The sequence below is a fragment of the Arachis duranensis genome, chromosome 4 (assembly GCF_000817695.3).
Source record: "Arachis duranensis cultivar V14167 chromosome 4, aradu.V14167.gnm2.J7QH, whole genome shotgun sequence".
Classification (NCBI taxonomy): Eukaryota; Viridiplantae; Streptophyta; class Magnoliopsida; order Fabales; family Fabaceae; genus Arachis; species Arachis duranensis.
Window position 1 is genome coordinate 106,167,141 of NC_029775.3, and position 19,815 is coordinate 106,186,955.

A 19,815-nucleotide genomic window follows, 5' to 3' on the forward strand; every position below is an offset into this window, starting at 1 on the left:
CTTTATATATGACTATATATATACAAATAATGCAATTCTTAAAGTTGATCATAAATTATCAAGTTAATACTTAAAAGGTCAAAATGACTTCTGAAATTTGATCCCCGACTTAATTTAATTCTCAAATTATTAACTGACTCAAATTATACTCTGAAATTTTAAGACGTGGCTCAAATTAGTCCTTCCATCTATTTTTGTCACCCAAAAACTGACGTGGCACGTGTAGTTAACACCTGACAGCCTCAACGGTAGTTTGACGTGACAAAAATTTTTGTATGCATCAATTTAATCCTCAATAATTTAAAAAAAAACTTAGAAACCCCATTTCTTTTAAATCATTGTGTTTCTGGTGAATTGGGGAGCAAGAGCAAACCTCAGATAACTCTAACATGTTCTCTGGATATGCTTCTTCTCGTACTTCTTTATTCCATTAACCTTTGTCATCCTCTGCTTCGGCCTCTGAGTCATCGTCGCCGTCATAGTTGTGGGTCAGCATCTGCCTCTACTCTGGCTCTGCATAATTGGTTCTTCTTCGCCGTCGCGGTGCTCGGGTTGGCCGTCTGCCTCCAATTCTCTTCTGAATCTTCTACTGCTTGTGCTAGAAAATTTTGGGTGACCCTGATCTTATAGTACTAGATAAACAAGTGTAAAAATCTTTCAACTTGGCCTACAGCAACACCATGTGCACACAGCATCGACGAGACTTAAACTCACTTTCTAAAATTAGACTCTTGAGACTTAACCCTCTTTTTTTGGTGTTATGGGATTCTGATTTCTTTTAATTGGATTGGTCACCATAAAAATTCATTGTAGCAAGGTTCTCTAAAAAGGGTGGACAACAACTACTTTTTTAGGAACATTTTTTAGAGAAACAAAGAGGGAACTTAGGTTGAAAGTTAGAATCTTTTAGAAAAAATCAACATACTGATACTTTCACTTAAAGGATTTGATCTTACCTAAAATCCAATTGATTTAATTGATTTCAGCTTCCTCAACAATTTTTCTTTCAACCCATTCATTCTTTGCTCCATAATCAAAAAATAATAAAAAGAAAAAATTAAACTGAATTTTGTTATATGAACAAATTAGGGTGAAGATTGGAAAAATAAAATTTAAAATTTCTTTATTTTTTATTCTTCTTTTGATGTAGTGATGTATTGGACTTTTAGTTCCTGGTTGAGAGGAGAGAAAGGGAGAGTAGTGTGATAATAATAGTGGTGGTAGATATAAAAAAGCGGTAAAACTGAAAAAAAATTGTTGATCATATGACACCTGAAATTTGTTAGGTCAGCTTTTCGGTGATGGAAAACGATAAAAAAGTCAAATTGAAGCACTGGTCAAACTTTCAAAGCACAATTTGAGTCAATTAAAAGTTTGAGGACTAAATTGCGTCAAAGTCAAATTTTAGGGGTTATTTTGAGTATTAACTCTAAATTATCATTGTTTAATTATTATGACATTCGTAAATTCAATGTACATTAATCTACATATGTTGTTGTTGTTATACATGACACAGATGTTAAATAATATGTTCATTAATGTTTACTTTATTACTTAAATTATTCAGATTATAAAACTAATAATAGAATTTATTGAAAAAATATTAATATAATAAAAAAATAATTAAAAAATATTATATTAAAATTTTAAAAAAATAGATTTCTGACCAATTTAGCATTAAAACGACGTCATTTTATCTAAATAAATGAGATAAAAAGACTTCTGACCAATTTGAATTTTGGACAAATTGATCCTATTTTTTTTTAACCATCCACGTGGTACTTAACGTCCACTTCACTAGTTTAATGTGCTAAATCAGATTAGCAATTTTTGTTAGTGTTTGATGATAAAACTCACAACAGAACTATATTGTTTTACGGAAATAAGAAACAAGGATCAAAATGACTCTTTTTTTCCGTAAAAATTCGCATTGTCTTTCGTAACAAAATATAGGGGTCAATTAGTAGTTCACTCAAATAAAAAGGCACAGCACGCAAGTGAATTTGAGGGACTATTCGACAAGTGTTTTTTTTAAGGTTGAAAAAAATACTGTATTATTATGAAAATAAAGATTAGAGTTTGAAAAGAGAAGAAAGATGAAAGAGAATAAGGAGAATATGAGCTGACGTTATTAATGATTGATGTTGTACACAGAACATCATAAAAAAATTATTTATAAAAGGACCCAAATTCTAGCTCACTCAGCTAGGTTACATCTATAATTAATTCTATCTACTTGAAATTTAAATTATACTTACAATGACATTCATAATAAATATATTTATAACACTCTCTCTTGAATGTTCTTAGTATAATATGTTAGATAGCTGTCTTGTTAAAAATCTTATCAAAAAAAATTTGAAGTGGGATAAAAATAATAGTTAAGAAAAAGAATATACTAACTTCTCAATCTTATACTTCTCATATTACTCTTCTCCCTTGATAATTACATCATTTGATATCTTTTAATCGACGCATCCTAATCTTATATACTAACTTCTCAAATGTTGAAGTAGGTAGTGCTTTAATGAACAAATCTACTAAATTATCATTGAAACGAATTTGTTGAACGTCTATATCACCATGTTGTTAAAGATCATGAGATCAGTAGAAGAATTTTAGTGAAATATGCTTTATTCTATCTCCTTTAATGTATCCCTCTTTTAGTTGATAGATGCAAACAGAGTTGTTTTCGTATATGACTGTTGGTATTTTCTTTAAAGTTGAACCATATATATCTTGAACATGTTGGGTGATTGACCTTAAGCCAAATATATTATCAAATTACTTCATGAATTGCCAATATTTTTGCATGATTGACCTAATCCTATTCGCAAGTTGAAATTTTTTTTTAAATTTTACCCTATCTTATTCAGTGTGTTAAGAATATTTCAACCCTAACTCTACCTACATTCTAAGTGTCTAAATCCTATCCCATTCTATCTGCAGAAAATCAAATTTTTTCAAACAAATATAAAATTCAATCATTTGATTCATTTCAAATTTCATAATATTAATAAAAAATTGAGTGAACCTAATTTAAAAAACAGCATTAAAATTTCTAAATTCACTTGGTGTAATATGTGATATCTCAATATAAATTTTCTTTAATTTTATTTTTATTTTAGGCTAATTTTATACTGCTACCAAAGGAAATACGAATTTAGATTTTAAATTTTGAATTTTATTTTAGAAAATAAAATATTATTTATTATTATTTATTTTATAAATAGGATAAAAAAATATAAAAAAAATATTTAATAATAAAAGATCTCACTTTATTTTATATATATATAATATTAGGAGTGCAAAATAATTACTCTCTACCCTACCCGCAGCTCTGCACGTGACGCTGACCATAGATACTGCAAAATAATTACTTTCTTTCTGCCCAGCGAGGCAACTACAACTATTAAGTGTGCATTACTTTCTGACATCGTTATGTTTTGATTTTTTGATAGTTTTAGATGTTATTTTGTTTATATATAGTTAGATGTCGTCTTTTCAAAATTTTTAGATGTTAATATTATGTTTTGATTTGTTTTGATATTTTGTTAATTTTAAAAAAATATATTAAACTGAAAAACAAAATTTTAAAATATAATAAAAAATATTTAAAATTAAATAAAAAATTTTAAAAAAATGAACCGACAATAGAAAAGAAAAAAGAAATGAAAGAAAGTGAGAGAGTACATGTTTTTTAATGTAAAATTAATTTTTAAAATTTAAATATCAGAATTTATTAAAAGATTAAATGTTTGATTGCATGTAGAATTAGTTCCCCAATCTTAAAAAAATTGTCAGGACAAATATTTCTTTTATTGTCCATATATACAAAATGAATTAATTATTCATTTTTTTCTCACTAAACAGTAGAAACATTTTTTTAATCTATCATTTCAAATCATCCACTCTTGATCCCCAAGTCCCCAACTGAATCAGGAATACTTTTGGTAGTTTACCATTTTAATTTTTTTTATATGAACAAATAATATGGCAGCAGCTACTAATATCAATATTGCTTCAACCGGGATCGTTCTGGAAGCGCTTACAAAAGACAACTACGACAACTGGAGCACTCTGGTGAAAAACTATCTTGTTGGTCAAGGTCTATGGCGTGGTATAGTTGAGGCTGATCAAAATAATAATAATAATAAATCAGAAACGGAAGAATGGATATCGAAGAACGCAAAGGCTTTACACGCCATTCAACTGGCGTGTGGATCAGAGAACCTCTCCAACATAAGAAAATTCGAAAAGGCCAGAGAGGCATGGAATCACTTGAAGATCTCATTCAGCAAAGACGTGAGAGCGTTTCCAGATTCAGATCAAAAACATGGCAGTCAGGTTCACAGGCTCCACAGTGCAGTAAAGAGAGGATACTGGAACGACGCGAAATCGTACATCAACAGGTACCCGGACTCTATATTCTGCACCGCATCCTCCACGGGAAGGACGGTTCTCCACGTGGCAGTGGCTTCTGGTAAGGAGAGGATCGTGAAGGAGCTAGTTAACATGGGGAACCAGCGGTTGCTGAAGATGCAGGACAAAAGGGGATACACTGCGCTTGCTCTTGTTGCTGAGTTAACGGACAACGTAGCTATGGCGGAGATGATGGTTGTTAAAGGAGGAGAGGAGTTGCTAACCATAAGGACCAAGCAAGACGATGATGAATATGTTGGTGGTTACATCAACGACCACCAGAATGGTGAGATTCCGGTTCTCATTGCTTCCAAGAAGGGTCACAAAGAAATGACGGCGTACCTGTTCTCTAAGACTCCTCCTTCTGTTTTCTTTGAGAAGGGAGGCCGTTATGGAATTATACTTCTTACGCGATGCATCTATGCAGAAATATTCGGTAATCTGTTGCAACTTAGTCGTCTCTGTTCATCTTCCCACATATCCTCTCTAACAATGGTTAAAAAACCATTAAAATTTATTATTTTAATTATCAGTGAATTATTAATATTTAAAAATATAAAATAAGATATATTATTAAATTATTAATTTAAAAAAATTAAATTAAAAAATTAATTTAATAATTAAATAAGTCAATAAATTCTGATAGATCAATTTTTCTATCCTCTTTGGCTATTTTGGCTTCAAGTCTTCAACGGTCAACAACACCCAGCTCCTTTTCTTTTGAATGTAATATAGAGTTGTTTGGTTATGCATTTTTTTTTTATAATTAAGAATCGACTATATGGTTGATTTTATTGTTAGATATAATACAAGTTAATATCTTAGTTATTATCTTTAAATATAAAAAATATTAATTAATTAATATTTTTAACCTTTGTTCTGCATTTAAACTAATATTGATTAATTATAATTTTTTAAATATTGGTCGTGATATATCATTTGAACTAAGTGTAAAAAACACTATATTTGATTTTACTATTTTTTTATAGAGGAGAAGGTTTGTCAATGTGAAACAAAAGCATTTTTTTAATTATTTAACATGTATTTTAAATGTGAAATTCCCAGCCTTAATACTAATTACTAAATAAAATATATTATTTTCACCATTATTCTAAATAAAATATTTTTTTTTCGGTATTTATTCAGCTTTTTATTACATTTTCTCTGGGTATAGATGTTGCTGCCTCACTGATCCAACACAGGCTTAGTGGAGAATTGCGACTTGATCCTGAATCAGAATCAGTGGATCTACGGCCCATATATGCACTAGCTCACATGCCTTCTGCATTTCTTAGTGGAACCCAGCTTGGATTATGGCAGAGATATATTTATCACTGTGAGTTTAATTTGCCCTTTCACAGAAAAATTGAATTATTTTCGAAGTATTATTGCTCACCTAACTATTTCGTTCAAGCATTGATTGTCATATATAATTTTCGTTTTTCATATATGGTCAACTTTTAACAACTTCTTGTTACATTATTACCTACCTAACCTTAGTTGGACATTCATACGTTGATTATTAATTTTCTTTTGAAAAATGCATGCTGAAATATAAAATTATTCGGACATACTATAAGAAATTCTTAGAACGCCCTTTTGGAATATAAAAGTTCTTATGTGCCTTAACAACTTAAACATCAGAAAAAGAGATAGCTCTTAAAATATTGATTAAGACAATCACCTTATAAATGAGAATGGATAAAATAGAGTAGGATAGAGTTTGGATCTAACTTTAATTTTATTCGTTTTTAACCTGTAGATATTTGATTTCATCTGTAGTTACCAAAAAAATATATAAAGTAAAGTAATAATTAGGTCTTTGTAGATTTTGAATTTCGACTAATTAGTTTTTTTTTTTAAAATATCAATTTAGTCCTCTACGATAGTAAATGGTAGACACGTGATGTCATTTTATTAATTCATCACGTAAAATTTAATGGTAGTACTTATATATATTGTTACTTACTATGACGTGCTTATTTATGAAAGATCGTTATGCAGATAACAATTTCTGAAACGAAGTTTCACATGTTTTAGTGGGATTTGTGATAAATAGAAAACAGTTGATAAATGTTATATGAAAATTCACAAGATAATAAATATTTAACTGTCTAAAATTACCTCCTATTTTTCAACTAGTTGACTACCCTTCTAATTGGTTCCCTAATGAAACCGTTTGTAGCTTAATTAAAACAGAAAAATTAACGGAAAGAAGCATCAACCAAGACTAATTAATAAAAGAGAATAATTACATCATCATTATTAAAAGACACCTATTTAAATAAAATTCATAAAGAAGGGCCAAAACATTATTTTAAAGAGACAATAATCCATTAATTAGTGGAGGATATGAGAGAAATAGAGAGAGAGCGCGCACGCAAGCGTGGGTGGGAAACATAGGGAGGGGTAAGGATCTCAGGATTTGGAATCGAGAAGAGTATCGGTGAATAGAGATTGAGTCTTTCTCCGTTCTGTAAATAATCTGTCTGAAGACATATCGAAGAGAGAGTTATTTCATTTGTTCAACTGGACTGGACGGCACGCATCAATGATATCTATCTGTCCCGAAAAAATAAAAGTGATAGTATATACATGTTTACTTTTATACAGTACACAACGAAAGGAGGGGCCTTGAAGGCTATAGCAAAAATGAAACGACTGAAGTAGCGAGGAAAATTTGTTTTTGTGGGAGAGGCTAAATAAGAAGAAAGTTGGATACCGCGATCTTAAGTGAGGGACAAAGAGGAGATGATACGCAGCACCAACTGATTCGGCAGCCTCATAGAGAAGTAGTCCAGCGTGATTCTTTGTCAACTCCACAAGAAGTACAAACGCCGAAAGTCGACAAGAACCTGCATGGGTATCGAGAGACTAAGAAGGTGGAAGTAGCAGTGGCGAAAGAAAATCTGGAATGGTTGCAGAGAACTCTTGTGGGGGGTACGACGAAGCCTATTGATTTCAGTTCTTTGAAGGAAATGATTGCCAAGAACTTGCCTACTGTTGTCCAAGTGCGGAAAATGAGAGCCTATAAAGCTCTTCTGACTTTTGATAGTATTCAACATGCGGATGAAATATGCACCTTTAAAATGAATAGTCTCTTTCAATTTTTTCACAAGGTAAGGAGGTGGGAGGAATCGGAACATAGTAAGACTAGAAGAGTGTGGCTCGAATGCTTCGGGGTTGCATTGCACGCATGGTCAATTGATACCTTCAATACAATAGGAGGTCAATGGGGGGAAGTAGTTTGATGTGTAACAGAGACGGAATTATGCAGCTCTTTTACTATAGGTCACGTGCAAATTGATACTTGTGTAATGGACGTCATTCAGGAGTGGGTCCATATCACAATTGGCTCCGGTGGCTTTGAGATTTTTGTGAAGGAAGTTGGACATGAGTTATGTGACTTGTTGTGTTTGGGGAAAATAAGTGATCAAGGAATCACGAACTGTGAGCTATGGAACAATGGTATAACAAGCAAGAATCCAGGAATGAATAAATGGCAGAGAAGGCAAGCAGAGCCGTCGAATGAGGGAGGTCTGGACGATGGTTTGTTAATGGCAGTGGCACGGAGAAATGAAGATGATAAGGGTAGAGTCGTAATTCCTGATATAATTTTAAATAAATGGACCAGTTTCAGTACCAATCACAATTACAAGAAAATCGTAATCAATGAAGTAGTTAATGGCGATAATAAAGGAATTGCTAATTTTTTGGAGGGGGTGGGGGAACGTTATGAGCTATGATGGAGACTCGGATAGAACAATTACATGTGCATATAATGATTTGTATGATGGGCTGGACAGGGTTTTAAAATAAGATGAACCCAAAAAATGCTTGTCTTACTAAGAAGTGGGCCAGGCACAATAATAAGGAGTTGGGAGGTAACAATAGTTTGTTGGACCCAACATCATCATATTCTAGTGGTTCTTCTCCTAGGCTACATCAGGGTGAGTTGGGTCGGGTGGTGAGCATGAAGAGACTGAGCAGATCTCTCATTACTGCGCGTGCAAGGGAAGCTCGTCATGGTGACGGTGTGGACTTCCTCGAGTGTGACGGATGCACACGAGTCGGTGATGGTCACGAGGAGAGCCAGCTGGCCCGCGGATAAGATCACCACACCCGAACCATGGAAGATGTGCAGGTCGGAGATGGACAGGAAGGTAGCCGGTTGGTCCGTGGTGGAAATGTAATGTCTGGGGATGCCATTGATGAAGGTGGGAAGTGGGTCTGAGATTACGACACCCAGGGTCATGGTCCGGCCTCGTGGTGGGGCAGAACAGATGGTGATGGGAGCTGGCGATGGTGGAGGTGCTAATGATGCTGTGGAGAAGGATGGCAGTGCTCATGGTGTAGGAGATGCTGATGATGAAGGTGGATTTGATACGGGTGCAGGGATTAGTGAGACAGATGGCAACAAGCTCAATTTGGGACTTGTTGGAGGTAACGCGCTTGATCAAAATGGAAGGAGATTGGCGCTCGGGTATGATGGGAATGGCCTTGGAGGGGCTGGTATTGGGCATGAAGGAGTTCAAAATGATGCATGCGATAGGGACACTCGTTGTTCAGATTTGGAAGAGCAGATGCTGGAAAACAGAAGGACCTGGGAGCTGGGAATGGAGTCAAGTGCTTTATTGTACAATGAGGAGGATGACGTTATGACAATTCTCTAAGCACAGAACAAAGAGCTCAAAAACGAAATGTGGCAAAACAGAAGGCAAAGATGAGAAGATGCAGACCCAAAAATAATAAAAAGGTGTGTCAAACTCTTTTTAAATAATTTTTAGTGCCTGGAATTTTAGGAGGTTACGGGGTGATGGGAAGATGAGAATGGTGAAGGACCTAAACACTAAACATAACTTAGACCTGTTAGGATTGATTAAGACTAAAAGGCAGGTAGTGACGAGATTTGACGTTGCAAGAATATGGGAAAAAGATGGAATGGGGTGGGAATATGTTGGATCTGATGGTGCATCGGGCAGACTATTGTTAATATGGGATGAAATGGTGTTTAAAATGAATAATTTCTATAAAGGGGAGAAGTGGTTGTGTGTTGAAGGATTCTTGTTAAAAAATAGTTTCAGTTGTGCTGTTATTTTGGTCTATGGTGCGCATAATAGAGATGAGAAGACAAATATTTAGGAGGAGCTGAGTTACATTGTGAGGTTATGTCAGGTTTCTTGTTGTCTTCTGGAGGACTTTAATGAGATAGTACACGTAGAGAAAAGAAAAGGTACTGCTAGTTTATATCTATCTACTGAAGAATTCAAGATTTGTATACAAGATATGCACTTAGTGGATTTGCCGCTTTCTGATTGTAAGTTTACGTGGTTCGAGGCCATTCATACAGTCGTATTGATAGAGCTCTGATCAGTGTGGAATGGTTGGAAGAATTTCCAGATACTCGGTTAAGAGGGGGACCAAGGAGTTTGTCAGATCACTACCCTATAATTGTGGATGATAATAAGATGAGGGGTCTGAGGCCGTTCCGAAGTCTTGATTCATGGTTTACACATGAAGGGTTTTCCAGAATGGTTAAGGAGGAATGAAGGGGTTGGGGGAGATACAGTTCACTGATAAATTGAAGGTTTTGACAGTTCCATTAGGAAGATGGCATAAGGCCAATTTCAGTGAAATGGACAAGAAGATTATGAAGTTTGAGGAAGAGATTAAGAGGATTGATGATATGGTAAGCAATGGTGTCTATGATGGAACGATGGAGGAAAGGAGAAAGGCGTTAGTTACTTGTTGCGAGAGATGGTATGTGAGGAAAGAAGTTCATTGGAAACAGATGTCTCGGTCTTGGTAAGTGAAGGATATAGACAAAAATACAAGATACTTTCACAACATAGCTTCAACAAGAAGGAGGAATAATAGGATTGATGTACTGGTAATTAATGGCAGATTGGTTAGGAATCAAGCCAGAATAAAAATTACTATCCGAGAGTTTTATAAGGATTTGTATCATCAGGAAGCTTCTCCTATGGTGGGTTTCAGAGATGGTCTGGTGAGTAAGGATAGATGAGGAAGATTCTGTGACTTTGGAGGTGTTGCCGTCGGCTGAGGAGATTAGAGAGGCAATGTGGGATTGTAAGTCATCTAAGGTGCCGGGTTATGATGGTTACAATATGAATTTTATTAAGAGGTGCTGTGATGAGATTGGGTTTGAATTCGTGACAGTTGTGATGGGGTTCTTCCAGATGTCTAAATTACCGGCTGATTCTGATATCACTTGGGTGGCGCTGGCACCAAAATTCATTGGGACGAAGGAGATTAAAGACCTGAGACCTATTAGTATGGTTAGGTGTGTGTATAAGGTTATTTCGAATGTGTTATTTAGGAGGATGAGATCAGTGATGCCAAGATTAGTAGGGGAGACTTAGAGTGCATTTGTTAATGGTCGAAAAATACATGATGGTGCTCTCATTGCGTGTGTAACTGTACATTGGCTTAAACATAGAAAAAAAAAAGAGGCAGCAATAATCAAGCTTGATTTCCAAAAAGCTTATGAGAGAGTCAAGTTGAGTTTTGTGGATATTGTGTTACAAAAAATGGGGTTTGGGCGTAGATGAAGGGCATGGGTTATGGAGTGTGTGACCACAACATCTATGTCAGTCATGGTAAATGGTTCGCCATCTAAGCCGTTCAAAATAGAAAGGGGTTTGAGACAAGGTGACCCACTTTCTCCTTTCTTGTTTGTCCTAGTTGTGGATGTTTTGCATAGAATGTTTGGTGAGGTAGTCAGGAACGGACGTATTTCACCGTTGGTGGTTGGGAGAGATAGTATAGAGTTGTCACATCTTCAATTTGAAGATGACATTATCCTATTTTGTCCACCAGAAGAAGAGTCTGTTAAGAACTACAAGCGGCTTCTGTGATGCTTTGAGTTAATGTCAGGGCTAAATATTAATTTTGATAAGTCCAGTTTGATTCCAATAATCAATTGTGAAGAGCAGCGGGTATATCGTATGTGTAGTTTGTTGAGTTGTAAGGAAGATGCCCTTCTAGTCAAATACCTTGGAATCCCCTTAGGAGCAAATCTGAGGTTGGTGAAGACCTGAAAGCCTGTTATAGACAAAGTGGAGGAGAAACTGAGTCTTTGAAAAGCTAAGGTGCTAAACAAAGTTGGAAAGTTGGTGTTAATCCAATCAGTTTTAAATAGTTTATCAGTCTATTATTTGAGCTTATATAAGATGCCGAAGGCTGTTGCTTAGAAGTTGATTTTCTTGCAGAGAAGATTCCTGTGGAGCACGGAAGATGGTAAGAATGGTATGGCACTAGTGAGGTAGGAAGTGGTCCAGACTTCGAAGAAGCTAGGTGGGTTGGGAGTTGGAGATGTTATGGTTTGTAATACAGCACTATTGTGTGGTGGTGGCGGTTTGCAAAGAAAAAGTGCCCATTATGGAAGAAGGTGGTGTGCTCCTGTAATAATCTGAATCCGAATGAGCTGCTGTCCACTCAAGTACTACCTACGAGAGGAGGACCATGGAAGAATATGTGCCAGATACAATTCAAGGAGCAACATATAAAGGATAAGATGGTTACTGGCTTGTCTGTGGAGGTTGGAAATGAGCGACAGACCCGATTTTGGGAGGATGTCTGGTTACTTTGTGGCTCTTTAAAAGATCAGTTCTTCAGGCTCTTCTCTGTTACAAACCAATGTGGATCTATTATAGGGGTTTGCGGATTTTGGGATGGGTTAGAGTGGATTTGGAACTTCCATTGGAAGCGAGAACTGTTTCAATGGGAGTTAGATCTCCTGAGTCAATTACACGAGGTTTTGAGACCTGTGAGACTAGTGAATAATAGAGAGGATAGAGTTGTGTGGAAATATGATAGACAGAGTATTTTTTTGACTAACTCATTTGTGTAGGTGTTGTAGGAGAAAATGCTTCCAGAGGATGTTACCAGTTACATCTTCACCAAGACCGTCTGGAAATGTTTAGTTCCACCAAGAGTGGAGCTGTTTACTTGGTTTGTATTGATAGGTAGAGTGAATACGAAGAAAAGACTAAGTTGATTTGGGATTAGTCGTCAGGAAGATAATGCATGTGTTTTATGTAACAAGGATGTTGAACAGGTCCACCACTTGTTTCTTGACTATGAATTTGCTTGGCAGGTGTGGAATACTTGGATGTCTGTGTTTGGCTATCAGTGGTCTTTCTCGGGTTCGATGAAGGAACATTTCTTGAGGTGGACAGAAGAGCCGAGGAAAAAAGAGGATCGAAAGCAGTGGTTGTTATGCTTTTGTGCGATCATTTGGAACATTTGGCTAGAAAGGAATCGAAGAATTTTTTAAAATAACAGCAAGTGTGTAGAAGAAATTATCACCATGACATTTCTTAACTGCAATGAGTGGAGATGTGTGGATCTTCTTTGTTGTTGATGAATTGACCAAAAATGACATGAAGATATTTTCTTGTGTTGTATTTGTGCTTTATTATCTGTTTGCAGTATTTGATTGGTTCTGTATGTTCCATTCTAGTATGTTAAATTCTTTATTTTTTTTTTTAAAAAATAATGCCATTAATTAATCACTTAGTCTAATTCATTTTATGATTGTTTTTAATACAGAAAAGAAAATATTCATTTTACTCTTTCCAGCATAAGTAGTTCATTTATCTTATTGATCTTTGGTGAAAGTCTAACTTTTTTTTTCAGGGAAAAAACATCACATATAAGAACCAGTTACCATAAATAATACAAATAATAACTATAATTTTAATGTAACTAATAATTGCAATATCACCAAGTAATAAGACAAAATAAATTTGTACGACAAAAACTATTGCTAGATCATCCAAATTAGGTTGTCAAAGCAAAAAAAGCTCAATTTGACAACGGTCGATCTCTCTTTTTATCTCTCAACTAATTAAATTTTTTCAATCATATATTTTTAAGTATTAATGGCTAAACAATAAAAATTATTGAAATATATTTTATTTAAAAACAAAATTAATGTGTATGTATCAATAGTGTTAGAAGATAATACTCGAGATATTATCACATTAATAAAAGAAAATTAAGCGATTTAGCATTATTAAATTTAGAGATTTAGAGTTTTAAATTTGTAGATTAAGGTTTTTATTTATTTATTTTTAATATTTTTTAGTTTCAAAGATTGATTAAGGATATTATTGTCTATTTAAAAATCTTTTAACCCTTTTTTTCTATTTTTTCTTAATTTTAATAAAATTGATCTTTCTTAATAATTAATTATTGTTAGTGGTCCTTAAGATTAATCTTTCTTTAAAAGTTAAAACAGTTAATATATTATTAGCTGGATTAATAGTCAAATTTGTTCTTGAAAGATCACTTATTCTTTAAATTAGTCTTCAAATTATTTTTTTAGTCATGTTAGTTCTTGAAAGATAAAACGTAAGTTAAATTGGTCCTTCCTTTAGTTAGACGATGACGTATCACGTTAAATGCCACGTGTTACTATATGATTGATTGACGTGTCAGATCAGTGACACCTAACATGTCACGTGTCACTTGACATGTAAAAAAGTTATTTATAATCAAAATAGTCATTGAAAGTTCAGACGTAAATTATTTTCATTCTTAAAATTTTAAAAATTAATCAAATTAGTTCTTATATATATATTTTTATTTTTTTCATAATATTAAATTTAAAATATTTTTTGATAGTACTAATTTTAATATTATTTTTAGATCTTAATAAACAAAATTCTCTTTAGATAAAAATAATTATTTTTAAATTAGTCCTCAAATAATTTTTTTAGTTATATTAGTCCTTAAAAGATAAAACGTAAGTCAAATTGGTCCTTCCATTAGTTCGATGATGATGTGTCACGTTAAGTGCCACGTGTCACTAAATAATTTGTTGACGTGTTAGGTCAGTGACACCTATCACACCATGTGTCACTTGACAAGTAAAAAAGTTATTTATAATCAAAATAATCTCTAAAAGTCCTAACATAAGTCATTTTCATCAAAATAATTACTATATTATTTAGTGAGATTTAAAATATTAAATTTTTAAATATATAATCAACAATAATTTGATAAACTCATTTAAATAAAACAAATTTACTATAAAAAAAAAGCTTACAATAAAAATGTAAAACTTTAAAATTCAAATGACAAAATAATTTATAATAATTTAATTATTTTTATTATTTTATGTAAAGAGAATTTTGTTTATTAAGGTCAAAAAATAATATTAAAATTAGTACTATCAAAAAATATTTTAAATTTAATATTATGAAAAAAATTATATAAGGACTAATTTGATTAATTTTTAAAATTTTAGGAATGAAAATGATTTATGTTTAAACTTTTAGGGATTATTTTGATTATAAATAACATTTTTACATATTAAGTGATATGTGACGTGCTAAGTGTCACTGATTTGACACGTCAACCAATCATTTAGTGACACATAATACTTAACGTGACACGTCATTATGCCACGTCCACGTGACACTTAACGTGACACGTTATCATTTAACGAACGGAAGGACCAATTTGATTTACGTTTTATCTTTCAAAGACTAATATGATTAAAAAAATTATTTAAAAACTAATTTAAAGAATAAATAATATTTCAAATATGAATTTGACTATTAATTATTGTTAGCTATTACATTTACATGCATACATCCTCGGTAAACGTGTATGCAAGTAATAACAAGGAATAAATGAATAATAGTAGCTAGAAAGAAAGTATGTGCTATAATGAAGAATTTGAAAGATTATTAATTTTTAAATGAAAAATTAATAAAGTAAAAAATGAGAAAATTTAATTATCTTTTAATTTAAATAATAAAATTTCTCACTTTTTTTATTTTAAAAGGTCTTTTTCCAACTATTTGACTGCAGGTCTGAAGCTGAAGACACTCCTAAAGCTTTCTAATAAAAGTATGGAGATTATATTACATGTTGATCCGGACGACACAAAGGCAAATATCTTGGCTAATCTTATTGCAACTTCTCCTTTAGACAAAATCTCTAATGGACTTCGAAAACTTCCCGGTGCGTAAGATTAGATGAATGCCCCTAATTTTTAATTAAATCTAATGCAGTAGTGATGTTTTCTGGTTCAAATTGATATAAATTCGTTCAATTCTTTTTGAGAAATATCTATTATAAATAAATGGTTTTGACTGTTATTATAAAGAAAAAAAAAATTATGGCTGATTTTAATTTTGTAAAAAAATGGCTTTCCTAATGAAACCTATACATTTTTGCTTATTAGCTTTTCTATTTTCGCTTTCTTAAAACAGCTATAATAAGTTCAGTTACACGTGTAATTTAATTTTAATATACTAATAATATAAAATAGTTTTACACGTACATTCAATTATATAACATTATATTAATAAAAGTAACTATTTTTTACATTAACGGCGTGAATAATCATTTAAAAGAATAGATATGATTAAATTTATTTTTTAAAACAATGGATATGATTAAATTCATTGTAAAAGGCTTTTCACATCAAAATTAAACTCTAAATTCATATAGTGGTTTTTTTTCTTCTGGTTTTTTCTTTATGCGTCAATTATTAGATTCTTTCTTGAACTTGGTGGTTACTGAAATGTTATCAGGGAGTGAGAAAATATATGAGATGAAAAAGAACCATCATCTAGCATGTGAGATTCTGAAATGGTTGAGCAAAAAAATATCGGAATTAGACGAAACCAAGCTACATAAGTGCTTCGCTTACGACTCCATGTTGCATGCAGCAAAGTATGGACTTGTTGAGTTCATAGATTCAATGAGGCATGCAAATCCTGACCTTCTGTGGGCCATGGACAAAAATGAAAGAGGCATATTTTCACATGCAATTGCGTATCGTCATGACAGAGTTTTCAGATTCATTCATGAGATCGAGGGGCGTAAAGAGATGATTGCATCCCGTGAAGACGTCTTCGATAATAACATTTTGCATCTTGCAGCTGAACTAGGCCCTTCCTCTTACCTTGGCAGATTTCCCAATTCAGCATTGCAAATGCAAAAAGAACTTCAATGGTTTAAGGTCCTCTCTCTGACTCATAAGTGTGTGTCTATGCACTCACATTCATTTAATAACTGTTTGGTTTCATTTTTAATGATTTTTATTTTTATATAAATTTTGTATAAAAAAAGAAAAATAATAGAAAAAACAAAAATAACCTTTTCACACTTTTATTAAAATTTGTATTACTAATCTTAAATGGTGAAAATTTAAGTATAAAACAAGAGAGAATTAGAGATTTATATATATAGTGGTGCTTATTTGTATAAAAATGTCTTTGTATATAAATTATAGGTAAGATGTAGATATTTTTTATATTAAACAGTTTAGTTAAATATATCAAATTATTTAACCATTTTAAATAATTAATTCTCATATGAAAACATCTAGTCATCATATCATATGTAGGCTATTATGACTTGTTCATCAAGTAATGATGTTAAATAACAATAATAGCTAGCTGCTACTGGCTATAACTGTTTCCAACTACTTCTAACAATCTCTAATAATTTCTATTAACCTTTAACTACTTTATCAGTTTTCTTATCACTTGAACTCTTACTATTCATCTTCTTATGAGTTATTCCCATTTTTCATCTATATATAAAAGATCAATTATCACAATTTATCTTTTCATCTATATATAGAAAACGGGATGAAAATGCAAATCAAACACAAACTACCTCTAGAGTTTACTTCTCTCTTTCAACGTGTACTTATGTATGTAACTATGTATTTATATATGTGTCATTTCTTAAAACATGAAAAGATATCAGACAAAAAAAATCATATGAAATAAACTGTCGCAGTTGTTGTTGCAATTCGGTTAGTGATTATGTCGCAAATATCAATTTATTTAGACCATTATTATATCTATACATATGTATTTGTAATATTAGAATTTTTCTTTTCCAAATATTTATTCAATTGGACTAAATTGTTCATAAACTAATATTTGTTCTAGAAATTTTGAATATTCACTTATTCAGTAGGAAATATAAATGAGCAATAATTATCATGTACCACATGCATGCAGGCGGTGGAAAGAATTGTGCCTGCCAAGTGCAAAGAAGCCAAAAATGCAGATGGCAAGAAGCCTCGTGAACTGTTTACCAAAACCCACGAGGAATTGGTAAAATCTGGTGAAAAATGGGCAAGAGATATTGCAGGTTCTTTTACACTCGTTGGTACTCTCATTATTACTATGATGTTTGCTGCAGCCTTCACTGTCCCAGGTGGAAACGATCAAAATACTGGCATTCCAATCTTTCTAAAAAAACGTGCTTTTAAAGTCTTCATCATAGCAGATGCAGTGTCTCTCATCACATCTTCTTCTTCTGTTTTGAGTTTCATTTGGATCCTCACTTCGCGATATGCTGAGAATGATTTTCTATGGAAGTTACCTGTCAAGTTACTTTTGGGCCTCATCACCCTCTTCTTTTCCGTGTTATCCATGATGATAGCCTTTGTGTCTGCACTTTTTATGATGCTAGAGGGGAATCGAGGTGTTGTGATAGCAACAACGTCACTTGCAGTTGTTCCAGTCTTGGTACTCATACCCACATTGTTGATCCTCTTCTTTGAGATTTTAGTATCTACATTAAGATCACCCAAATTACTCACTTCTAAGAAAAAGAACAAAAAAGATTAATCGATGAATGCTTTCTTTTGTCGTTAATTAGTTGTTTTATCTGTATTTTATTCAATATTAATTAGAATTTGAACTTATATAATGCTTTTGAAGAAGTTTCTTTTGTCAAAGAAGAAGGTTGAAACGAATAAAAATTCATTGTAAAAATTGAATAGTTTTCCTATCCTAAAATATAAAATGATCAGTATTGTTTAGGCAAAAGCAAACAATTACTTGATTAATCTATCAATTTTGTTTCTATACGTGATTATGAATATATGAAGTGTCACACTTCACTAACCGCAAATTAGTAAATTACAAGCTCCCACCGAAATGACTATATATCATATCAATATTTAGCCATTCGTCAAACTGAACAGAAATTAGAAACAAGCATGGCATTGATGCTGGAAAGAATGAACTAGAATCTCTCAAACATTATGAACACAATTTATTCCACACTAATAATATATGTCTTCCAAAACAATAAGCAACACACGTATAAAGTAGAAACTATAAAAAACACTAAGAAGATGAAGAGACCATACATATCATTCAAACAAGAGTTCACAAGCTGTAGAGTTCCTAGGAACCTTGGATATCTTTTTTAAAATTTTGGATCCTATCTCCTTCACTTGAGGAACTCGAGCAACATATGGTCATTTCTTTAACACACTTACATTCTTTATTATATGTGTTGCAAATTGAATATCAACATCAGCACCAACAAAATTCTATAGAATAGAGGATCTTAGGTGCGACGAAAGGCATATGGTCATTTTCTTTAACACATTTGTATTTTCGGAAGTACCTTCAAGGAATTCAATATCTAAGTCAACAAAAATTTAGATAGGTTTATGTGTGACTAAATTGAAAAAAATAGAATAAGCAATGATACATGACCAGAAATATTATTATATTTCGTCAGTATTTGATTAATAATAATTTGTATTTTTACAGATATTTTATACACAAAAATTATATAATTTACATTTATATTTATCAAAATTTTACACACATAAATCAATACATTCTACATCCACATTTTTTAGAATTTACACATATAAATTAGTAAAATTTATTTGTTAACGATAATTTAGTGTTTGGACTGACTAAAATAATGACAAAAATACTAAAAAATTTTCAAATAAAATTCTAGCTTACTCCCAAGTTGGTTGGATACGGATTTTAATACCCGTATCTAAGTAGTTCGACCCATGTGAATAAAAATACATGGAATGTGATTGATACTATTAGGCAAAATTTGTGCAGCCTAATTTTAGATTCCTTCTTATCTGATAGTGGATTGTAAACTAAACTTATGTCTATCAGATTTGAACACATACCATTATCAGGATCTATCGCTGAAGTTTTAGAGCTGGTTTCGTTGTTTTTATCAGGCGGCTAAAATTATTAGATTTCGACCTTCAATCTCTGAGTGTAATCTTCCAGTATCACACACGTTATGATTAGGATAACAGTTAAATAATTGACTTTAAACTAAACAAATTTAAAATTTAGAATTTATTTAAACTTACATAATGGCCACTGACCGCTCGTCAGCAAATCTCTTCTTGTTGGCTTTTAAAATATAGGAATACTTAAAAGTTCCTACCAGCATTGCTTCATGGTCCAACAATTTAGACTACAAATTAATATATCAACTAATAAAATAAATTTGAAGCCTTCATCATAAGTAAAATAGACCTCCAGTTCCTTCTTGATGTTTGGACGGTTCCACGACGTGAGGTTGTTGCACCCCTTACGAACGTCGCTCATC

At 32.4% G+C, this 19,815-nt stretch overlaps 1 protein-coding gene across 2 annotated transcripts; it reads left to right on the plus strand.

Moving 5' to 3' along the window:
* The first annotated feature begins 3,848 nt into the window (after window positions 1-3,848).
* On the plus strand, window positions 3,849-18,056 carry LOC107485482 (ankyrin repeat-containing protein ITN1-like). 2 transcript variants are annotated; one of them, XM_016106017.3, is made up of 5 exons: window positions 3,849-4,858; window positions 5,597-5,758; window positions 15,268-15,420; window positions 15,996-16,426; window positions 17,442-18,056. In XM_016106017.3, the coding sequence occupies exons 1-5, from the start codon at window positions 3,994-3,996 to the stop codon at window positions 18,054-18,056; spliced, it is 2,226 nt and encodes a 741-aa protein (XP_015961503.1). In that variant the 5' UTR covers window positions 3,849-3,993. The 2 variants fall into 2 exon arrangements, with proteins under 2 accessions (XP_015961503.1, XP_052116954.1); XM_052260994.1 differs by having other exon boundaries at window positions 16,134-16,426.
* The last annotated feature ends 1,759 nt before the right edge of the window (window positions 18,057-19,815 follow it).

Excerpts from the sequence above, each read along its gene's own strand:
- LOC107485482 (XM_016106017.3), top strand. The coding sequence starts at position 3,994 with ATGGCAGCAGCTACTAATATCAATATTGCTTCAACCGGGATCGTTCTG. Across the intron at positions 4,859-5,596 it reads CATCTATGCAGAAATATTCG|ATGTTGCTGCCTCACTGATC; the intron begins GTAATCTGTTGC and ends CTCTGGGTATAG. Across the intron at positions 5,759-15,267 it reads GCAGAGATATATTTATCACT|GTCTGAAGCTGAAGACACTC; the intron begins GTGAGTTTAATT and ends ATTTGACTGCAG.